The sequence below is a fragment of the Pyrgilauda ruficollis genome, unplaced genomic scaffold, assembly GCF_017590135.1.
Source record: "Pyrgilauda ruficollis isolate IOZ18807 unplaced genomic scaffold, ASM1759013v1 scaffold186, whole genome shotgun sequence".
In the NCBI taxonomy this organism is placed as follows: domain Eukaryota; kingdom Metazoa; phylum Chordata; class Aves; order Passeriformes; family Passeridae; genus Pyrgilauda; species Pyrgilauda ruficollis.
This window is the reverse complement of record NW_024517651.1, coordinates 233,883-255,963: the sequence shown is the minus strand read 5'-3', so window position 1 is coordinate 255,963 and position 22,081 is coordinate 233,883. Positions and strand designations below refer to the sequence as shown.

General features: G+C 63.5%; 2 protein-coding genes across 8 annotated transcripts; both read right to left on the bottom strand.

The window, feature by feature from the left end:
• Positions 1-151: 151 nt before the first annotated feature.
• On the bottom strand, positions 152-6,339 carry FES (FES proto-oncogene, tyrosine kinase). 7 transcript variants are annotated; one of them, XM_041465074.1, is made up of 19 exons: positions 6,217-6,339; positions 5,263-5,424; positions 4,995-5,168; positions 4,830-4,926; positions 4,288-4,471; positions 3,999-4,136; positions 3,769-3,888; positions 3,570-3,692; positions 3,317-3,503; positions 3,158-3,235; positions 2,736-2,945; positions 2,517-2,639; positions 2,261-2,314; positions 2,021-2,139; positions 1,725-1,819; positions 1,517-1,640; positions 1,248-1,405; positions 921-1,043; positions 153-780 (listed from the first exon to the last, which is right to left on the bottom strand). In XM_041465074.1, exons 1-19 carry the CDS (start codon positions 6,337-6,339, stop codon positions 638-640), a joined length of 2,535 nt encoding a protein of 844 aa, XP_041321008.1. In that variant the 3' UTR covers positions 153-637. The 7 variants fall into 7 exon arrangements, 6 of the variants coding, with proteins under 6 accessions (XP_041321004.1, XP_041321005.1, XP_041321006.1 ...); XM_041465073.1 differs by lacking the exon at positions 6,217-6,339 and adding an exon at positions 6,193-6,211 and having other exon boundaries at positions 154-780; positions 5,263-5,516; XM_041465070.1 differs by having other exon boundaries at positions 152-780; positions 3,999-4,156; positions 4,288-4,926; positions 5,263-5,516; positions 6,217-6,302.
• Positions 6,340-8,001: 1,662 nt separating this feature from the next.
• On the bottom strand, positions 8,002-22,061 carry FURIN (furin, paired basic amino acid cleaving enzyme). The gene is made up of 16 exons (XM_041465054.1): positions 21,999-22,061; positions 19,736-20,120; positions 16,008-16,106; positions 15,294-15,389; positions 14,614-14,742; positions 14,291-14,367; positions 13,850-13,938; positions 13,525-13,697; positions 12,479-12,691; positions 12,288-12,388; positions 12,069-12,172; positions 11,755-11,872; positions 10,671-10,850; positions 10,429-10,553; positions 9,902-10,018; positions 8,002-9,825 (listed from the first exon to the last, which is right to left on the bottom strand). The coding sequence occupies exons 2-16, from the start codon at positions 19,913-19,915 to the stop codon at positions 9,257-9,259; spliced, it is 2,370 nt and encodes a 789-aa protein (XP_041320988.1). The 5' UTR covers positions 19,916-20,120; positions 21,999-22,061; the 3' UTR covers positions 8,002-9,256.
• Positions 22,062-22,081: the final 20 nt, after the last annotated feature.

The following is a 22,081-nucleotide window of genomic DNA, read 5'->3' as shown; positions in this document are numbered from 1 at the left end:
CCGGCCGGGCCCCGCGGGGCGGCACCGAGCCGGCCGGGCCCCGCTGGGCCCCAGCGGGCAGCCGCCGCTGCCCTCCCGGTACCCTGTGTGCCCCAATCCGGTACACTGTCCCGGTGTGCCCCATCCCGGTGTCTCCCCCATCCCGGTACCCTGTCCCGGTGTGCCCCATCCCGGCACCCTGTCCTTGATTCCTGTCCCGGTGCCCTGTCCCAGGGCCTCGTTCCAGCCCTCTGTCCCAGTGCCCTGTGTCAGTACTCCCCGTGCCAGCTCCTGTCTAAGTGTGCCCCATTCTGGTACTTCTTTTTGGTACCCCATGCTGGTGCAGCACGTGCCTGTCACAGTGCCCTGTCCCGGTGCATCATTACAGTGCCACGTCCCAGTGCCATGTCCCAGTGCAGTACAAGTCCGTGTCCCCTCACAGCTCCTAGATGCACAGCTGCAGAGCTCGTGTGTTTATTGTACAAGATGAAGCCGGGCAGGAGCTGTGGGTGCCATGTCCCACCCCGAGGTATGCAGGAGCCCCTGCCCTGGGGCTCAAGCACCACACAGCCACCCCGCAGTACCCGCTGCCCAGGCAGGGCTCTGCTGTGCCCCCAGGCACTGCCATGGATGGATCCAGGGCTCCTGGTGCTCCCTGTCACCGCTGCCTCTTGCGGATGGCAATGAGGTCCTGGTGGATGGTGCTGAAGCTGGGCCGCTTGTGTGGGTCATACTCCCAGCAGCGCTGCATCAGCTGGTACACCTCCTCAGGGCACTGCTCGGGAGGGTCCAGCCGCATTCCTGGGCCACAGGGATGGGGACATGGATCACTGGCCCCTCATCCCACAGCCCTGCCTGGCCCATCCCACGGGCACAGCTCCACAGTGCTGGACCCACAGCTCATGGTGGCTCTCAGGAGCCAGCCCAGCCGTGTCCCCTACCATGCTCCACTGCCTCCCGCGTCTGCTGGTTGCTGAGGTTGGCATAGGGGATGGCACCCAGGCTGAAGGCTTCCCACAGCAGGATCCCAAAGCTCCAGACATCACTCTCTGAGCTGTATCGGCCTGGGGACATGGGGCAGGACAAACAGTGTTGGCAGGGGACACGCATGTCACCACTACCCAGCTGTGCCCGTGCTCCTGAGGGCTGAGGTGCTGGGGTCTCTGCCTCCCTCCCCAGGACCAGGTGCGTGGGAGTGGGATCGTGCCAGGCTCCTGGCTCCCAGATAAGCCACGGGGTGCTAGGCCACGCCCGGCTCCATCCTGTACCATAATTGAGTGCTTCAGGGGCCGTCCACTTGACAGGGATTTGCTTCATCCCCCCTGTGGAGGCATAGATGCCATCCTCCTCCTCCCGTGACATCCCAAAATCACTGATCTTCAGGGTGTTCCTCTCCGTCACCAGGCAGTTGCGAGCAGCCAGGTCCCTGAGACAGCCCCAGGCAATCAGCTGTGTGCCCAGCTGTCCCTGGGGCTCCACCTGGCACGGGATGGGGTGGTGAGGATGCCCGGGCTCCCCCCGTCCTGCCAGGGCCCACCTGTGGATGCAGTGCTTGCTCTCCAGGTACTCCATGCCGGCGGCAGCATTCTCTGTCATCTTGACCAACTCCTTCACCCGGAGGTGGGGACCCTCGCTGCGCAGGAAGGTCAGGAAGTCGCCCCCTGTGCCCAGGTTGCAGAGGCGGTGGGTGCCAGGCAGCGCTGGCAGCTCACCCACGCGTGGGTGCGGGGACCGCGGGGACTCACCCTGCACCAGCTCCATGACAATGTAGATGGGCTGTTTCTGCGTGCACACCCCGATGAGACGCACAATGTTCGGGTGCCTGTACTGCTTGAGAATCCTGCGGGGACAAGGATGGGCACTGTGAGTGCAGGGGGGCCCGGCTGCCCTGGGCACAAACCACCCGTTGCCATCCCCAGGGCACTCTGCCCAGCCAGCCCGGGGACACAGCCCTCAGCACGAGGGTGCTGCAGTCCCAGCAGTGTCAAACAACTCCAAGAGTGGACAGGTGTGACAGGAGAAGCCCAACAGCCACACAGACCTGGCTTCCTGCAGGAACTTGGCCTTGAGCTCAGGCGGAAGGGTTTCCCGGCAGGATTTCACAGCAACGGGGGAGTTGTCAGCACGCAGGCGTCCGCTGAACACTTCCCCAAAGTTACCCTTCCGAGACACAGGCGCACCAGGCTCAGCTCACCACGTGGCCCAAGGCAACCCCTGTCCTCCTGCAGACCTTGTGAGGACAGCCCTGCCCTCCTGCAGAGCCCACAGCACCCCATCTCACCCGACCAATGCGTTCCCCCAGCAGCACGTCCTCGTGGTTGAGCACCCATTTGTCCTGCAGCAAACAGACACCCGTGAGCTCCCCTGGCCCACAGACCCCTGCAGGCCCCTCTCAGGCAGAGCCCCAGGTCCAGGCTCCCCTGTCTAGCTGGAGAAGCGTGCCTGTGGCTCTCAGCCCAGCCATCAACAGGAGAAAGGGCCGGGCAGAGCTGCCCCTGCCCAGGGGGCCCCATCCTCCTCCCCACTGCCTGTATCACCTTGGGCACGGCCCTGGCCAGGACAATGCCACTCTTGCGGGTGATGGGCTGCTGGCTCTGCAGGAGGTGCTGGATGAGCAGCGGAATGGTGGGGAAGCTGTCTCCCTCCAGCCGAAACATGTTCTGCAGGGAGGGAGGCCAAGAGGTTGTGATGGGCAGGAACCCACGCCTGCCCATGCAAGGCCACCCCAGCCATGCCCCCTGCTTGCGGTCACTCACACTGACAGCCTGGATGATGAAGTGCCGGGGCTGCCCATCCCACAGCACGCTGAGCACGTACTCCTGCTTGCCCTGGCTCTCCCGCACCAGGAAGTCCCCAGCGCAGGTCAGCAGCTCCTGCACCTCCGAACGCGGGATGGCCCCGTGGTACCAGACCTGCTGGCACAGCGGCTTCTGCACGTCTGGGATTAGGGGCACAGGGGGTGGCAGCTGGAAGGAGAGAAGGTGAGCCCAGACATGCACACTCCTGAGTTGTGCCGGAGGTGGGGCAGCAGCAGTGTCTGGAAGCTGTGCCCAGGGCAGGTGGGAGCAGAATCTGGAGGTGCTGAAGCAAGGGGGGCTGTGTGGCCAGAAAGGAGAGGACAGGCTCAGCAAGGCAGCTGGGTGGAGAGCAGGGTGGCTGGAGGCACCCAGGGACTCACGGAGTACTTTGGGCTGAAGATGCCTGTGATGTGGTTCTTGAGGGTCTCCAGCGCACTGGCCCCGCTCCGCTCCTGCTCCTGGAGTGAGGCAAGGGCTGTGCATCAGCTGTGCACCCCATCCCTGCAGCTTGCGGAGCACAGGAGGCGAGACTGACTCACCGTGGAGGAGACAGACTGCCGATCCTCTGGCAGAGGCAGGGCAGGCAGGGGGTCCCTGACGCCCAGCTCTGCCAGCTTCCTGGCCAGCAGGTCCCGCTGCACCTGCAGCTTGGCCTGGGCACAGAGGCAGCCCTCGAGCTGCTGCCGTGCCTCATGCAGCCCCTGCCGCCTGCCCAACAGGTGCACCCTGGGGAGGGACGGGGTGGTCAGCACCCGCTGCCCTGGCCCCTCGCCCCCCTCTGCTGCACCTCACCGCTCCCTGGGGCTCCGGCCCTGCTCCTCTTCATGGATCTCTGCCTTCAGCTGCTGCATCTGCTGCTCCTTGATACTCACGGCCTCTGTGGCGGCCACCAACTCCTCCTCAACCGATGTCAGGCTGCAAGAGACGTGTGCCGGCAGAGGGCTCAGCCCCTGCCCCTCACCAGCCCCTGCCCATGGCTAGTCCCACTCACCAGTGCTGGACACTTTCAAGGGTCAGCTCATTCAGCTGCAGCTCCCCCGGCACCAGGTTTTCTGTGTCCTCCAGCAGGCTCTCATCAAAGGACACAGTTGGTGGCATCTCAGATTCGTACCTGCGGGCAGCCAGGACAGCTCTGCCTCCACTTGCCCCGTGCCGGCCACTGCCAGCCGATGGCAGCAGGGCCGTGCCCGGCAGAGAGGCTGCGGCGGCGTGGAGCCATACTGGTGGCTCTGGATGAAGCTGCTGTACTCAGTGTCAGGGTCGATGGCCTGGATGGCACTGGCAATCTCCTGGTGCACAGCCAAAAGATCCTCCTGTACCAGGCTGCTGATGCTGCAGTACTCCCTGAGGATCTCCTTTCTGCGGGAGCAGTGCTGGTTCTGGGGGGCCATGGGAATGCCCAGGGGTAGGGAGTGGAGTGCAGGACTGGCTGCAGGGCACAGGATGGGCAGTGGGGCATGGGGTGGGCAGTGGGGCATGGGATGGGCAGCGGGGCAGGCAGGGCTCTTACAGGACAAGAGTCATCTCCTGCTGCAGACCGTAGAGGGACTGATGCAGGCTGGGCAGCACCCGCTGGTAGTGGTGCTGGTGGTGCAATGCAGCCGCCTGCACAGCCAGCACATACTGATTGTGCAGGGCATGGAGCTTCCAGAGGCTGCGCACGTACTTCTCCTTCGCCTTGTCCCGCTCCTTGTCTGTGGAGAGAGGCTGTGGAAAACCCCAACCGCCAGCACATCACCTGTCCCAGCACTGGGACAGGGGTCAGAGGGTGAGGGCTGGGAGAGGGTCCCAGGGCAGGCAGGGGCACCAAGCCTGGGGGGGTTACACTGTGACACAGAGATGCTCCTGACCCAGTGTGGTGTTCCAAGGCCCCCAGACTTCTGCCTGGCTTCCTGGGGGCCAGGCTGGGCTCTCCTCTATGCTGCCCAACCCCAGAACCCCCACCCGCTCCAGGCTGGGATGTAGCTTCCACAGAGTGCGGGGTGCTCCAGCCATCCTTGACCCACGAGGGAAGCTGGGAGGTCACGCAGGGGACAGGGGCCAAGTTGGCACCTTTGCTGGCCTCCTGGTACTTGCGCTTGGCCTGGGCGCTGTCACGGGCCAGGCTGCGGTACTGTGCCTTCAGCTTCTCCATCTCCTGCTGCGTCGTCTGGAGAGGGACACGGTCAGGGAGTGGGTCTAGCACATTCTCTTGTTCCCCTTCTAGCTCCAACATACCCGGCTGTACTCCTGGCTGAGCTGCTGCCACTGCTCGCTGAAGGCTTTGCGCAGCTGCTGCTTGTCGCGGATGAGCAGGCTCAGCTTGGCCAGCGGCCCCCCTGCCAGCTCCTCCGCGTGCCGCCGCAGGATCTGGCTCAGCGTCTCTGTCCGGCTCACCAGCACCCACCAGGACTGCAGCCAAGGGAGTCAGGGAGGGCGTGGAGATGGCATCCTCCAGCACCTCACGGGCTCTGCAGGGCGCAGTCCTGCTCTGAGGCATCCCTACCTTCTCGATCTGACCACCATGGTTGCCATGGAGCTGCCAAGCGCCCTCCTGCTTTTCCAGCTGGGAGAACATGTGGTGCAGCATCCCTGCATACTCCCGGTCACTCTTGGCCCGCTGTGACATCCACTTCTTCATCAGCTCCAGGAGGCGCAGCTCCCCATCCTGCAGCCGCAGCAGTGCACTGTGCCCCTGCGGGCACCACAGCTCCGGCCCGAAGCCCATGGCACCACTGTCCAGGTCCAGCCAGGGGAGCTCTGCGGGGCACCAGGACAGCCTGAGCCACGGCTGCTGCCCTGCACCGCCTGCACCAGTGGCCCTTTGCATTTCACACCCTCCTACCCCACCATCCGGTCTGTGCAGCAGAGATGGCCCTCCCCACCCACTGCGAACAGCCTTGCAAAGCCTATCCAAAGCAGCAGGATGAGTGCTCCGAGCTGTGTGGGAGCTGGGGCCTGTGGGATGGTGCTGGGAAGGAGGAAGTGTGGAGCCATACACAGTAGTGTCACCTCTGCCATGCGCAGGGCTGCTCCCCAAGGGCAGCACGGCTGTGCCCCACACGCCTGGCAGGCACCAGCCCCTCCTCTCTGGCAGCTCCAGTCCTGTCCTGGCCTTTGGCACTGTCACCCCTATGCCCACAGTGTGGGAGTTCCCCGGGACACTGCTCGGAAGCCAGCAGAAGCAGAGGAGGGTGCTGAGCCCCAGAGAAAGGTGCTGAACCTGGATACATCCCAGCATGCACGACTCCAGTCAAACTGATCCCAGTGCTAGTCCCAGGGTGCCCTGCCCTGAAGCAAGAGTGCAGCAGGAGCAGGAGAGTGCTGGGGCACCTCCCTGTGCAGCACAGGACGTCTCCTGGCACAGCCCTTGATCTCACCAAGACCTACCCCCCTAGCCCTACAAAGGAGTCCCCCGTCTCTGCCAGTACCTCACCAGGGCACAGTCCTTCCAACCTACATTTGCTGCTAGGTCTTCGTTGTGAGGCTGCTGCTGGTGTCCTGCTGGGGCCCGGACTGACGTGGTCTGGACCTGGTGCAGCTCTGGCTCCCGGGGAGGAACAGGAAACCCAGTGCTGACCATACAGCCATTGCGAGATTTCCTGCGCTTCCTCCCCTCCCTGCCAGTCCCCGCACCAGCAGCGACGCCAGCACACAGTTCTGCTGCAGCCAGGCAGTTCCCAGCCCCACCACACCTCCCAGCTGTCTCCCACCAGGTCCAGCCCTGTATACCCAGGGCTCCACTGCTCCTGTGGAGCCTTCACTCAGTGCCAGTCCCACCCCGCAAAGCCCCCTCAGCCATGCCTGGTCCTGCCTGACTCCTAGTCCCACTCCATGTCCCTGTGTCTCCAAGAGACTGCAGAACCTGACTGGGAACCTGTCCTCAGGACTGGGGGGTCCTGAGGACACTGAACTGTGGCCACCCTGTCACCATCCCCAAGCCTGGCCCTTGTGACCGTGAGAGGCTGCAGGACAGAGCACCCACTGATGGACACCCAGAGTGCCATGCCCCAGCCCTTGCTGCCAGCCTGCATCCTGGGCACCTCCCCTTCAAAGGGCTTCACTGGTGCCACGGTGGCACTGTTCAGCCCTGGCAGCTGCCACCACCACTGCCCCTGCCCAGTGGCACAGCCCAGGTCAGCTCCACTCAGCTCAGCCCAGCCACCGCCTGGGTGTTTTGGCCTGAGCCCTCTCCTGTGACTGGCAAGAAGGCTCAGGCGCCAGAGGAGTTTCAAAGTCATCTGCAGGACACTGCCGGGCCGATTCCACTTTTAAAAGTCAGGGAGGGAAAAGCAGCATCAGCCCGGAGCTTTGCTGCCTCGCCTTCCCATAGCGGAGCAATGTGGGGTGGCCGTGTCCTGGAGCAGCTCCAAGGAAGGGCTGCCGCCGTACTGCTTCTCCCACCGCCACCATCCCTTCAGCATCCCCCCAGGCAGCGTGGGTCCCCTCCCGCCTGCGCCACGCTGCTCCTGGGCGGCCAGGGCCGGGCGGCTCTGCGTCCGACCGCAAGAGCAAGCCCTCTCTTCGGAAGCCCCGACTGCTGCCCGCCCCCAGCCCCGCCTCGGGAGGACAGGAGGAGCCGGGGCAGCGCTGCAGTCCGTGCACGCCTCGGGGACATCGCTCCTGAGCGCAGGAAGCCGCTGCGGCCCCGGGCACAGCGAGGCCCAGGGACTCCGCAGAGAGGAGCTGCCTCTGATGGGGCGCAGCCCCGACAGGCTCTTTTGTGGGAGCCTGGAGCTATTTTGTGGGGCTCGGTGAGGCTGGGGTGGGCTGTGTCTGCAGCTTGGCCACAGCTGTGGGTCCCAGGTCCAGCCAGGCCATTCCTGCAGCGGGGCTGCAGGGTGGTGCTAGACACAGGGGCTGCAGCCGGGCCCCAGGCTGTGGTGAAGGGACTGAGCCTCGTGCTCCGTGGGAAAGGGCTGCTAAGTCCCCCGACTTTTCACATGCACACACACACCCCCATGCAGCCAGTTTCTGAATTAACTGCCCTCGATGCACGTCCCCATAAGCAGCTGTTTCCCCTCGCTCAGGTGAGGGACATCCCCTGCCTGTCCCTACTGCATCTCCTGCCCAGCACTGGCTACTGCCCACAGCCAGGGAAGGGCAGTCCCTGGCCCTGGGGGAAGGTCTGCAGGCAGGGCTCCAGCCCACCCCCCACACCTGCAGAGCAGATCTGGCTGCCCCTGAGGCCAGGCCACTGCCCCAGCCGGGGCACCCACGGCATACAGAGCACAGGCAGCGGAGCTGGTTTGCATAGTTCTGAACATTTAATAACTCAGTCTCTCTAGCGTTATATCCACATCCATTAAATTAAAAACAGGCTCAGGAGGCAGCTCCCGGCTGATTAAATTACAAGAAAAAATTACTGTGCACCAAAAAGTTGTTATAGAAAAATAGTCCTGTGGCCCCTGGCCAGTGGCTCCATCCACGGCTGGCGCAGGTGGGAGCCTACACCATGGCCCCGGTGTGCGGCGGCGGACGGCAGAGGGGCTCGTGGCACTGGCCCCCAGCCCACAGGGAAGGGGCAGCGAGGGGAAGGGCTCCAGCGGGGAGCAGAACAGATTGTCACCAAGTGGGGGCAAGGCACGTTGGGGGGCTAGGGCTGCAGGAATGCTGGGCACTGCCCAGCACAGGCAGGACGCAGGCAGAGCTGGGGCAGTGCTGGCACTGGCGCTACCTGACAGTCCCAGCCAGCAGCACCTACAGCCCTCCCCAGGGGCAGAACACAAGGGGCCCAAGGCAGCCCCCCAAAGCAGGGACTGTGCGAGGGGTCCCTGCCCAGGCTGTGGGCTGTGCCATGGGCACAGGGTCAGGCGGTGCCCAGCCTGATGCTCCCCGGTGCCAGGGCTCCTACCCGCTGCAGGCAGCGGCGGTGGGATGGGCAGGCAGTGGACAGCAGCAGCTGAGGCCTGGCCATTATTGCTGTCGAAGGGCACGGGTGGAAGCAGACAGGCCCAGGGGAGGTGGCAGGGAGCGGAGACACAATGAACTGAGCCTGGGATGCAGCTCCGCACGGGCTGAGGGTGGGAGGGGCAGGGGGATGCTGTGACACAGGCTGGGCTCAGCCCTGGGGGCAGAGCCACCCCTGCCCCAGCCAGCCCACCTTGAGCCATGGCAACCCAGGGATTTCAGATGCTGCCCACCCTGGAGAACTCACAAGACCCCAAGCAGCAGCCATGTACTCAGTGTGGGAGACACTGCTGCCAGTGCAGGCCAGGAATTGTCGGGCCCCACTGCCACCAAACATCCTGGCATGGGGCACAAGATGGACACAGGGTCAGGAGAGATGGTGCAAGACTGGGACGGTGCTGTGCTGGGGATGGTGCCTGCAGGACCATGCCTGGCCACCCAGACTAGGGCTGAGGGATGGTGCCAGTGGGTGGGAGCCCCGGGCTGCTGCAGTGCAGGAAGGGAACAGGGGCAGAGTCCAGGGCCCCTCAGCCTCACCTGCCCCAGGACTGCGGTGCTGGGCAGGGAGGAGGGAGGGGCAGGAGGGCTCATCAAAGGGCACTTTGGTCTCTGATGAAGGCAGTCCTCTCGCTGTGGGCCTCATAATCCTCACCGTCCGACTCAGAGGGACCCTCCTCCTGCCAGATGTCGGAGGGGAGCCCCTTGTAGGAGATGATCCCGCTGTCCAGGGCATACACCTTCACACCCCGTAGGCTGAAGCCTGAGCGTGCTTGCAGCACCAAGAAGATGGTGACAAAGATGATGACAATGAGGATGCAGCTGAGGCTGGCGATGAGGACAGGCAAGTTGACAGGAGGGGGGGCCTCAGCTGGTCCTTCGCCATCTGCCAGGGCAGGAGACGCACGGCTGCTCTGTGTCTGGTGGGAGCAGGAGAAGTCCAGGTTGCTGAAGTGGGAGTGCGCAGGACAGGTGAGGCACTGGTTGGGGCCAGGTCCCGCACAGGTGGCACAGGAAGGGTGGCAGGGCAGGCAGAGGTGGGGTGCAATGGGCTCCACACTGTTCTCCAGGTTGTAGTGCGTGCTCTGGACACCGGGTGCGAAGCCAGGAGGGCAGTGCTTCAGGCAGCTCTTCTGGTGCAGGTAGTACCCCTCCTCGCAGACTGTGGGACAGGCAGGGTCGGCACGGGCCAGGGGCTGCCTGTGCCCGCATTCCCTCCCTGCTGTCCCCATACTCACCCACGCAGGTCTGGCTGGGCGTCAGGGTCTTGCAGCCACTGCTCTCCAGCTGGTTGGAGAGGCTGGGGGAGTCGGTGGCCGTCCCATACAGCACAAGCGTGAACTTGGTAAGCGTGCCTGCAACAATGCAGGGTGAGGACCACAGAGGTGCCCACAAGACCACTTGTGCCCATGACAGACACAGGGAGGGGGCTCACGCTGGTCCCCATCCTGGCTGCCAGGGCACAGCAGGGTTGTGCCCGCCACCTGGGAGAGTGTCCCTTGTGGGGCCATGTCCCTGCAAAGGACTCCCAAGGGGCAGGGGGTCAGGTGAGCTGGCATGGGATCTCCTTCTGCCTGGACTCCCGCTGCCTCAGAGGGGCTGCAGCACCATCCCACATGCCCAAGTCCTCTCCCCAGCCACATCACCCAAAACATCCAAGATGTTACTGGCCCCTCAGCTCAGGAGCGGGGGGGAAAGCTGGGTGACTACACAGCTCACATCCCAGACCTGGAGGGAGGCAGTGGACGGGGAAGCACACCCCTACCATAGTTCTTAGCATCACTGGTGTTCTCAATCTCCAGCACCCACTCCCCAGAGGGGTCCTCATCCCACGAGTGTGTTGTCATGAAGGCCCAGTCATTGAAGCCATCGGCCGAGAAGTCGTGGGGCCTGAGCAACAGAGGCAAGATGTGGCTGTCAGCACTCACTGGCGCTGACAATCCAAAACTCACCAGTGCCTGCCGAGGCCAGGGGCCAGTCTGGGGCACCCCAGAGCCCAGCACCTACCTGGCAGCCAGGAGGGTGGAGCGGGTGCCCATGGGGCTGACCAGGTGGATGGCCAGGTCCCCCCTGCGGTTGTAGGACAGCGTCAGCCTGGCCTGCGCGTGCTCCAGCCGGCTGATGTAGTTGGCTTTCCCCAGGCAGGCATCCACTTTCCGCCGTACCTCGAGACGCTTCCCAATGTCCCTGCCGAGGACAGGCAAGTGTGAGGCCAGTCCCAGACCAGGGGGACATACCACAGTCCCCATTCCTTGCTGTGGGGCTCTGCAGCTGTCCTGGGGACTGGGCACCAGGACAGCTAGAGTGGGAATCAAATCCGCAGTGGGTCAGAGTGGCACCACCACAGTACCATTCCCAGATGGGTGCAGGCAGGAGAAGGGGTGCCCCAGCCCTTGGGCATGAGGGGAGGGAACTGCGATGCCCAGTGCTGCCTCCCCAGGCGCCACTGCACACAAGCCCTGAATAGGCCCTTTATTCACACACCGCAGGCCAGCTACACCCTGCACGGCCCAGCCAGGGAAGGGATGGGCAGAGCCATCCCCATCCTGCTGCTGGCATGTGGCCGCTCCCCCCACGATGCCGGCCCTGGTGCCAGCACAGGATGTGCCTGCTGTATCCACACAGGGCTGGCTCCCCAGGGGGGTCAGGGCAGGGCCCAGCCCTAGCTCCCTTCATGCACAGGAACATGATCCCCCCACCCAGGAGCCCCTAGGGAGTGCCCTGGCCACAGACAAGACTGCACATGCTGCACTGTGGCAGCAGCAGCCAAGCAGGAGTCAAAGGAGCTTCTGTCTGCCCCCTGAAAAGCCCCTCTGTCCAGGATGACTCGTGCTGGCTGCACCCCAACCGCAGCGCCCCAGGCTGCCCACATTCACTGGCCCAGCCCCACAGCAGGGAGGCTCATCGGTGACATCAGAGCTGGATGGCTGGAGGTGCCTTTCCCAGGCTCTTGCAGGAGGATGCTCCAAGGGTCTCAGCAGCACTTCAGTCCCTGAGATTCTCCCCACTCCCTGCTCTGGGCACAGAGGCTCTCAAGCTCCCGTGCAGAACAGATGGGGAATTATCCTCTTCTGGGCTCACCAGCCCATACCTGGGCTCTGCGAGGATGTCAATGACACACTTCCTCTGAGGTCCCACCGTAGTCCAGTTCTTGGCCAGGCTCACCATGGCCCCAGCATCCAGCAGGCCATAGCCATACGAGTGGCTGACTGTGGACAAAGAGGGGGTCAGGACTGCTCCTGGGGGTACCCAGTGAGGGATGTTTGTCTGGCCATGCTGCATGCTCACTGGGCCCTCCTGCCTCCTTCATCCCACAGGGCTGCCAGGGCACTCTGCCTCAGCACCCCGAGGGCAGTGGTACATGTGGGACTGGGAGACCCCAGTCCCATCCCAGCCCCCCAGTACCTTTGCGGCCAACGCCATTGGTGACCCAGTCATTGGCATTCAGGTGAGCTGGCTTCGAGGTCTGCACCACCAGGTGCTGCATGTCCCGCCAGGTCAGGTTCTTGCTACAGAGAGACATGGAGCTTGGGTCAGTGCTAGCTCCTGCTGGCCCCAGGCAGGTCCACGTCCAGCTGCCACTGCTGCATGGGGCTGCCACAGCCACCCCTGTCCATCCCTTACTTGGCTTCCAGGGCGAGGGCGATGATGCCAGCGGCCAGGGGTGCCGAGGCCGACGTGCCGGTGTGCAGCTCAGTGCACTTCTGTCTCAGGTCAGTCGTCACCTGCGAGGAGGAGTGCCAGGGCAGGAAATGCTGCAGGCACATCCCACCCCCCGAGCCCCTGGCCTGCGGACAGCAGCATCCCCCACTCACAATCTGCTTCTCATTCTGGTTGCCACTGCTGTAGGTGGTGGCGAGGGTGGAGGAGCAGGCCTCGCTGTACCAGGGCACGTTGCCGTACTGGGTGGTGCTGCTGATGGACAGCGTGTAGATGCTGTTGGTGTAACCGTCACAGTTGCAGCTGTCATGCTCGCGGCCCCCATTCCCAGATGCCCAGACGAAGATGGAGCCCAGCCCGCCTCGGCCCTAGCAACAGAGGCAGGGTGAGGGCAAGCACCAACACTGCCACACACAGGAAACCCCAGACTGGAGCTGGGGACAAGTGGGTGGCGCCAGCCTGAGTCGAACAGACAGAGCAGATGCAGCTGAGACACGGGAGACAGCATGACACCCCAGTCACAGCCCACCAACCTGGGCACCCTCACCACCACCATGACTATGGAGGGTGCCCAGCACCTTGGCAGAGACCCCAGGGCTGTCCCAGTAGGTAACACACCAGGCAGCAGGAGGCCCAGACAATATGAGGCTTCCAGGAGCCCAAGTCTTTTTCTGCTCAGAAGTCCCCTGGCCTGACTCTGTCTGCGTGGGATTGCAGTGCCTGGCAGAGCTGCGAGAGCCCACAACGCAGTCCTGGCCACATGTCAGCACCCAAATGTGACAGAGTCAGCATGGCACCACATGCATCTCTCTGTAAGGAATCCTGGGCAGAACATGACACAGCTCCCCAGGCAGGCAACACTGCCAGCACAAAGGGACAGTGGGGGACGATAGGTGGAGGAAGTTAGGGTGAGCAGCTGACACAAAACCAGAAAAGAATCAGGAGAGGGCTAGGGAGAGCAGGGAGAGAGCATCCCACACAGGAGCCCTCACAGCGGTGAGATAACACCACATGGGAGGAGTCCTGACTCAGAGCCATCACACAGGAAGAACAAGAAAAACTAAGAGAGCCTGATCCTACAGATGGACTGGAAGATGGCTCATCCAGGGAGGGCCAGGGTAACAACCAGGGCAGGCAGAGGGAAGGGAGACCTCAGGGGAGGAATAAGGCCAGTGCTCCCCCAGCAAACCCTCCTTCTCACCTGGCTGACCCCACGGAAGAAAGCCTCCTCTGCCAGCCGGGCTGGGCCATCCACAGTCTTGCCGTCATCCTCAGGGCCCCAGCTGGCACTGTAGATGTGGATGTGGTTGGGGTTGAGACCCAGGGAATGGGCCTCCACAGCATCGGTCACCTCCCCATCCAGCATGCGCACACCTAGGGCCAGAGAGCAAACCTCACAGGCTGGGGCAGAGCGGCCACGGTGCCACTGGGGAGAACCCTCCAACCCCTGCTGCCACCCGTGCCACGGGCTGTCACAGGGCTGCTGCAGCCAGCAGTGCCAGGGTCCCCAGCAGGGCATTACCCACCTCCGATCCTGGCGTTGTATGCCACGCCAACACCACAGATCCCGTTGTTTGCCACAGCAGCCACTTCCCCAGCACAGCGCGTGCCATGTCTGCGACCAAAGCAGGACAAAGCATGCTCATATAGAGCGCAAGGAGCACAGGGGTCAGTACCAGCTGCAGCCCCAGCAACCCCCACCCGGGCTGCCTCCTGTCCCCTCGAACCAGGCAGCCAGTGAAGGTCCTCCATCTGCCCTCCTGCTCCAGAGCCAGGGCACTGAACAGCCCACACTGGCTCTGGGCAGAAAAAGGATGCTGCTCACATCAAAAAGGGAGCTGAAGGGTTCCCCATGGGGCAGAAGTATGCCACCAGCCTCACAGCTTCCAGCGGTCCATGTGGGGTGGCACTGCACCAAGTCCCTGCCACCCTTAGGCTCTGTATCTCACCCCTCCCTCCTTCCTCACCTGTTGTCATTCATCTGCGTGTAGCGGGGCTGCGGGTCTGGGTCCTGGTCATTGACATCAAAACTTGCCCCTGGGTCCTGGAAGACAAATTGAACACTTGGAGACTGTCTACCTCAGCCACCAAGCCCCACTGCCCTTACCCCATGCCTGCACTCCATGGCATGAGGCTGAGCTGAGCAGGTGGGCAGGCTCCAATCCCATCTCCATGTCCCATCATGGTGGGCACCAGCCCTGTACCTCACAGCTCTGGGGTTGCCCTGCATGGACACAGCCATCCAGACCAGCCCCATGGCACTCCACCCCGCACCATCACCCAAACTCACATAGTTGGCCTCCAGGTCAGGGTGGTTCTTCTCAATGCCGTCATCCAGGATGGACACCACTATGCCCTTGCCCGTGTATCCCTGTTCCCAGGCCTGACGCACGTTCAGGTCCCGCTGGTTTGTGTTGTACTGCCAAGAGAAGCCTTGGCACTAGGAGGTGCACCCAGCCACAGCCACTGTGATGGGTGTGTTCCCAAACCCCACCCAGCTCTTCTGTGGGTTGTGACAAGGAACCCCAGGGACCTGGGCGCAGGACTGGGCACAACTAGCCGACAAGGGCTGCTCTGAAAGAAAGATTGAGCTCCAGTCTGTGCTTGAGTCCCACAGACAAGGCACCCTTTGCAGAGATCAGGCTTGTGCCCAAGCTCCAGGAAGCATGCAGAGGCAGGGATCCGTTCCTGGGTAGGCAAAAGGCTGTACCTCCTAGTCCAGCCCTGGACCCCCGCCAGCCCCCCCAGCACTCCAGCCAGGAGTCACAGCTCTGTGAGCAGAGCCTCCTCCCTGGGGTGTTCCCATAACACAGCACTGGGTGGCTGCCCCAGGCTTTCCCCCTTCTCCTCCTCCTCCTGCCAGCCTAGCAGCAGCTGCTGCCTGACAGCAGTTCCTAGGTTGCCACACCCGTGTCCCCAAACTCGCAGCCACAATCTCGAGCACAGGCCCCTTTCTCACCCGACACTCACCAGGTACCACTGCTGTGGGAACTTAGGGTCCGTGGGCTCCATGAAAACGTCTCGCTTGGTCCTGCGCTTTGCCACCTGCTGCTCCAGCCACTGCACCTGAGGGCAGAGAAGGTGTGGGGTCCCCTGCCAACCCCTCATGCCACGAGTTCCTCATGATCCCAGCCCTCAGCCCTGGAGGGGCTCTCCCTGGGAAGCTCACAGTCAGCTCTGGCCTGGCAGAGTATTGGACCTGTCAGAGCTACTGCCACTCCCAGTCTGCCCCTCCAGGCCCCCCTCCTGGCCGTGCCCTGCTAAGGCTGTGTTCCAGTGGAGCGGGACGGTCAGAGTGCCAAGCTCTGCTGAGACACGGGCTGCCAAGAGCTGCCACGCCACAACACACGCCTTCCAGGGCCTGGGCTGAAGCCAGAGGATGGGGAAAACAGCAGCCCCCACACAAACCACTGCTCTGGGATGTGTTTATTGCCCTGCACACCTTGTCCTGCGTACAACTGCACAGAGCTCTCCTGGGGACAGAGGCTCTCCTGGGCCCTGGGACTGCAACAACCCACAGGCCAATGGCGCTGGCTCCACCAACCCCCTGCCCTTGCCAGACACACGGTGGGCTCCCACCCGCCTCTGCCAAGGAATGGTTAAGGCAGCTCAGCCCTGTCCTGTGCCCAGCTCACGTGCCTTTGTGAAGTGCCCGTGACCAAAGCAGGCCCTCCTCACTCGTACCTGCGGTTCCCTGGCCAGGCGGCTGTGCCAGGGCTGGTGCGGCGACAGGGAACGCTTCGCCACGCCGCGGTGCCGGAAGTGGTAATAGTCACCAAAGATCTGCAACAGAGAAACGCTGCTCGTGGCACAGACGTGACAGCCTGGTCTCCCCGATTCTCTACACCCCATGTGCAATCCTGAGCTCCAGGGCTGCCATGCACAGGCTGGGCCCCCAACTCAGAGTGGCTGGTATTATGTCCGGTACTCTGGGCAGGACCTCCTGTGAGAAGCTGTGGCAGCTGGGAAGACCCTGGAGTAGCAGAAATGCAGCTGCTGTGTGCCTCACCCTCCTACAGGTCCCCACATAGCAGCAAGTCTAACATTGCCCAAAGAAACTGCTGCCCCAGCAGGAAGGTCCCAGGCAAGCAGTGGCAGAGTGGGACAGACCTTTCAGAGTCAGCCTGTGAGAGACACCAGACTCAGGACACAAACCCACTGCTTCTCTCCCAGTGCCACCCAGATCCTCCTGGGAGAAGGTTCCAGTGGCTCCAGGCCCCACACTCCAGCTGGTCCTAGCCAGAGCAGGGTCTGCACCAGCCTCTGCACCTCTGGACAGGCTGCTGGCTTCTCCCCAGGTGCCCCACTGGAACATCCACCCAGTGCCAGCCTCTACCTGAGGCACAGCCAGTTTCAGTGGGGCAGAGCAGGCATCCAGCCCCAGCAGGGTCCAACTCCCACTGCCAAGCAGCCGTGCTGTCCTCACCCCAGCTCCACTCCCATGAGGGGACAGCCCAGACTGGGACTCCAGCACAGCCCAGCTAGGGCAGGACAGGAATCCAGGCCAGCTGGTGGGGCCAGGAGGCCATTCTGCTGCCCAGATGGTTATTTTTAAACGCCAAACCCTCTCCAGTGCTGTCATTTCCGTATCCCCTCTCGCATATCCTGGGGCTGACAGACACAGTGGCCCCACCCTGACCACCCAGGGCCGCCCAGCCCAGCAGCCTGCCCTAACTGGGGAGAAGGGGACAAGCCTGCACCCAGCCCCCTGTGAGTCACAAAGCCCAGGCAGCGGCCACAGGCGGGACCCAGCAGCCCAGGCTGTGTCAGAGCTGGAGGGGCTGGGTTGCAAGGGCTGTAGGAATATGGGGACATCTTACCCTCCTCCATCTCAGGTTGCCCCAAAACAGTCTGTTTGGGGCTAACAAACCTTCCCAGGTTATTAGAGCTCTGCCAATGTGCTGCCAATTTGGGCAGACTGGGCCAAGCAAGGTGAACCCAGCTGAGCACCCTCAGGCCCAGGGCAGCAGTCGGCTCTCCCAGGTACACACTTCATCCCAAACCCTGGACCCGTTCCTCTGGCACACCATGTTCCCCAGGATGCCTGTCAGTTCAGAGCCCTTGAGGAGGTGTCAAGGTACAAAGCCTCTGCACAGAGCTGGTGGGGAAATGCAAGCTGCAGGCTGGTTGCCCTCGCTCAGCATCCCTCACCCCCTCCGGGGGAATGGACAGAGCCCAGATTGTTCCTGCACACAGATCACAGCTCTGACTGGTCATCCACCTGGATTAGGTCTGCACTGACACTGTGGTGGCAGCCAGGAGCCGGCCAGCCCACACACTTCCACCCTAATCTCCACTGTCCCTGTCCTCAGCAAGGACAAAGCCATCCGCCAGCACCACGTGTCCCTGGTGCCAGTTCAGTGCTGCTGCCCGACCCCTGGGCACAGCTCACAACCAGCCCAGCCAGCCCCAGGGCTAGAAGGCTGCCTGTTAGTCTGACCATGGCCCCAGGAGTGCAGCAACATGCTGGACCTGCAGCCCAGTGATGTGGGAGACAGGACCATCCCTCCCACAGCCCAGGGATGGCACCATCAGTGTCCTTCCTCAGTGACCCCAGTCCCAGCAGTGGGGAGCAATGCCTGTGCCCCCTTCTCTGCACAATCCCAGCAGTGCAAACCCCTACACACCCACCTCACTGCCGCATGCAGCCGCCACCTCTGACCCACGACCCTCCACTGTCGCCTGTGTCCTCCCTCAAGCCCTCCCCAAGGCCACTGGAGCCAGTCATGGGCCCTCTGCCCGAGGTGCCACTGACTCCCATTCCATAGGCAGCAGCACAGCCACAGGTATGCCAGGAAGCACAGCTTTGGGGACAGTGACCCCAGGCTGAGGCCAGGATCCTCTCAGATAAGGACACTGGAGCCCTCTTACTGCGGCACTGCCAGATGCACCCAGTCCCCCCACTCCCACCCTGGCTGCATATCCTGTCCCAATGGCACACATCCCCAGGAGCAGCAATCCAGAAACCTGCAAGGGAAAGTCAGGCTCTTTCCAGCCACGCTCTTCCCACTGGACCGCCACGACCCGTCTGCAAAGCCCTGGGCAGCCCAACCTCATCCTGCAACGCAGACAGTGGGACAGGCTCCAGAACGGGAGAAAACATGCCCAGACCAGAAGCTCCTGCCACAGCCTGGGCTGCTGCACATATGGGGCTCTGCTTGCAAGGGCAGGCTCACTGCTGCGAGGGGATGGGGAAGAGGTGCCAGCCCCCAGGCGCAGAACCACGGTGCGGGGAGAAGACAAGGGCAGAGCTGGCACAGAGCCTCTGTGGCTCACAGGGATGGAACTCATGACAGGCCTGGGCTCTCACTGAAGTACAAGGCCCTGCACTGTGGAGATGAAACCACAGAACCAGTGCGCTTTGGCCCTGGCAGCCAGACCTGGGACCAGGCACCACAGCATGATGGGGAGCACTGCCAGGAGCAGGCTGATGGTACCTCAGCCCCATCCCCACGCCAGGGGTCCATCAGAGATCCAGGCTGGTGGGACATGCCACTCTCCCAGTGCCCTATGTATGGCAGCTGCCTTGGCCTGACAAGTTCTTTCCCCTGAGATCTGCTCTGAGCCACTTCCATACTGACAGCAGCTGCCTAAGGCAATGCCATGGCCCACCCAGCACGCACACCCTCACTGAGACCCAGCCACAACCCCCACAGTTCACTCCTATGACACAAGTCCCAGAGGGCCCTGAGCACACAGTGCCCATGCAGGGCTCCTTTTGGGTCCCGCTGGCTCCTGCAGCAGCCACCTTCCCACTGCTCCCAGCAGCTGCTCACAGCAAGGTCCTGACACCACAGCCACCAGTTGTGCAATTTCCTCTGGGATTTCAGCCTGCACTTCCTTCCTGGAGAAACAGCTCACTCCCAGCACAGCCACGCACACTGCCCGGTCGCCGGCTGACAGGAGGGAAAGCTGAGAGCTGGGGGGACCTGCTGACACACCTTCTGTCAAGGACAGTTTAGGAGTAAGAACACACAGCTGCTGTCAGACCCCTCTGGGGATAGCTCAGAGGCGCTGCTGCTGTCCCGCTGAACCAAGGCCATGCTGCACTGGGCAGCTTGCTGTGGGGATCAACAGTGGAATCTGGAAGCCTTCCCATCCATCATCGCACAGCACTTCAGTCCAGCTCCTCATGCTAGGATGGGCTTTTCCTCCTTCCCCATGCAGCAGTGTGCCACACTGTGTCACCAGGCGGTCCCAGTGGCAGGGGGAGACCCTGGTTCCACACAGGTAATTGCCACCATCGAGTCAAGGCAGCAGATGCTGGAAGGCCACAGCAAACAGGCACAAACACAGTGGTCCTGCTGCCAAAAAGAGCAGGCCCCAAGCCAGCTCTGGGACTAAGCTCAGCGCCTGCCCAGACCATGTCAGAGAACACTAGTTCAGTGAGAAGAGGGAAGCAGGAGACTTACCGGGCCTAGGTTGAGGAATCCATGCTTCCTGGCCAGCCTGTCAGCCTCCTGGGGTCCTGCAGGGACGAGCACAGCCCAGGTGTTGGTGTAAATATGCTGGGCCAGCACCTCCTGGTCCAGGAGAGTGAGGGCAACCACCAGAGTCCAGAGCAACAGCAGCGAGCAGGGCCTCAGATCCATCAGAGTATCGGGGTTCCTCAAGCTGGGGAGCAGGAGGGTCCCAGGAGCAGGAGGGTCCTGGGAGGAGCAGGTCCAGCAGCCTCCCAGCGTCAGCACTCCGAGGCACACCAGCCTCTCTGCCCTACTGGTCCCAGCTCAGCCCAAGCCCACATGGGGCCAAGCCCACAGAAGCACAGGAACAGACCATCCAGGACAGAAGCACGATCTGCAGAGACAGGACAGAGGTCATGCCCAGGGCACCTTGCCTCAGACCTCGGGAGGGCAGGCTGCACCACGCTGAGACATGGCTCAGCCACTGGGCAAGGGGGCCTGGCACACAGCACCCGCTGCCCCCACGGCACGCTGACAGCGAGTGTGCCTTGGCGGTGTGCCCACACGTCCGCTCCTGCGTGGAGATGCTGTTTACCTTGCCTATTACACAATGTTTGCTTATAAACACAGGGAATTAACCAGGAGGAGAGGAAGGCACCAAAGGAGGGGAGAGGCAAGGCAAGAGAGACTGCTGTGCCTCCTGCTGCCACCACCCCAGCTCCAGCTGGGATGGGACTATCTGGGTGCACAGGTGGGAGCAACTGAGATGGGAGGCCTGCCTCTCTAGTCCCAAGGGGAGACCAAAGGAGATGTCCCCAGGTGCTGTGTCAGAAATCCCAGCAAAATGAGAGACTGGAAGGAGAAAAGTCAAGGGGAGCTCCTGATCTCTAGCAAACCTGCAGGCTCTCATCTCCACAGCCATTGACCAGGCAGTGCCTGGCAGCCATGGCAAGCACTGCACTGCCTGTCACCAGCAGCAGCTCAGCTCTGCCCTTCCTCTGGAGCACAACATGGTGACACCGGTGTGACTCATCCCCACAACCCGGAGGAACCAGGACCAAGAAAAGGGGCACACCGTCACCTCCAGCATGAACCTAGGGACGCTCAGGAACAGCTCACACTTTGTGGGACGGCAAACACAAGAACTTGTAGTGAAAGAGCAGGGAATGACCCACCCAGTGTGAGGGAGCCCACGACATGATGGTGCCAGGGTGAGCTCCACACCCAGAGCTCCAGAGGGACCCTGGAATATTTGGTCACGCTTCAGAGACAGCTGGAAAGGTGAGAGCCGGCAGTGCCCAGAGGAGCCACATCCCCCTCCGTCCAGAAGTGGCCACAGCGAGCTGGCAGCCTGCGGCACTGCCAGAGAGAGCTCCGAGCAGCCGCCGGAGACCCCGCCACAGACAGCGCAGACTGGCACAGCGGGGCTTCCCCATCAGCGACCACACCTCGGCCAGCCCCGGGCCGGACCGCCCCAACAAAGCACCCAGAGCCGCGAGCACCCGCCGGACGCTGTACGGGAGCCCCGGGTGCCAGACTGTCAAGGCCCTCAGCACAGTACGGCACAATGGAAAACTATCTGCCACGGTCCACCAGTGTACGTGCCAATACCTGGCCCCCAGGCCGGGCTATTTCCCCAGCTCGCTGGTCCCGGCGCCAGCAGCCGTCCCGCTCCGGCGGTGTCCGCTGCACGGGGGGACAGTGCGGCCGCCGGGGCAGAGCCCGGATCCCGCGGCGCCTTCCCGCCGGACCCGTGGCCAGGAACCACCGCGTGCTGGGACGGCCCGGCCGCCGCACCCGGCCCGGAGCCGCGCTCCCGGCTCCGCACCGCGGCCCGGCCCGTGCTCGCTGCCCAAGACCCAGCCCCGCACAGGAGCAACCCAGCGGCTCCGGGCAGAGCGGCGGGACCGGGCCTGCACGCACGGGGCGGCTCCAGCGGCGGAGCTCCGGACGGCGGCGGCCGGGCTGGGGCCGGGGCGGGACGCGGCCTGGCTCCCCATCGGTCTCCCGCAGCGGCGGCTCCGGCTGCCCCCGCCGCAGCTCCGAGAGCGGCCTCCCGGCCCCCCACTCGCTCCCGGGGACCGCCGGGCCCGCACATCCCCGCCGGCGGCGCCCTAAGCCCGGGGCTGCCCAGCGGCTGCGGCCCCGCCAGTCGCCCCGGCCCCAGCCCCTCCGCCGCCCGGATCCCGTCCGGCGGGGCCGCCCCAGCTGTCAAACCGCGGTCGCCGGCGGGTCGAGCCACCCCAGGCCGATGCCGGTCCCGCGTCCTTACCGCGCGGCCTGCCCGCTCCGCTCCGTCCCGTCGGCAGCCGGGCCCGTCTGTCGGCGNCACGGCACGGCCCGGCCCGGCCCGGC

Coding starts and splice junctions, on each gene's coding strand:
- FURIN (XM_041465054.1), bottom strand. CDS start 19,915: ATGGATCTGAGGCCCTGCTCGCTGCTGTTGCTCTGGACTCTGGTGGTT. Junction 12,173..12,287: donor GCCCTCGCCCTGGAAGCCAA/GTAAGGGATGGA, acceptor GTCTCTCTGTAG/CAAGAACCTGACCTGGCGGG. Junction 10,554..10,670: donor TCCACCCTCCTGGCTGCCAG/GTAGGTGCTGGG, acceptor TCTGTTGCTCAG/GCCCCACGACTTCTCGGCCG.
- FES (XM_041465070.1), bottom strand. CDS start 5,484: ATGGGCTTCGGGCCGGAGCTGTGGTGCCCGCAGGGGCACAGTGCACTG. Junction 2,946..3,157: donor TCTTCAGCCCAAAGTACTCC/GTGAGTCCCTGG, acceptor CTCTCCTTCCAG/CTGCCACCCCCTGTGCCCCT. Junction 2,315..2,516: donor TGGCCAGGGCCGTGCCCAAG/GTGATACAGGCA, acceptor TGTTTGCTGCAG/GACAAATGGGTGCTCAACCA.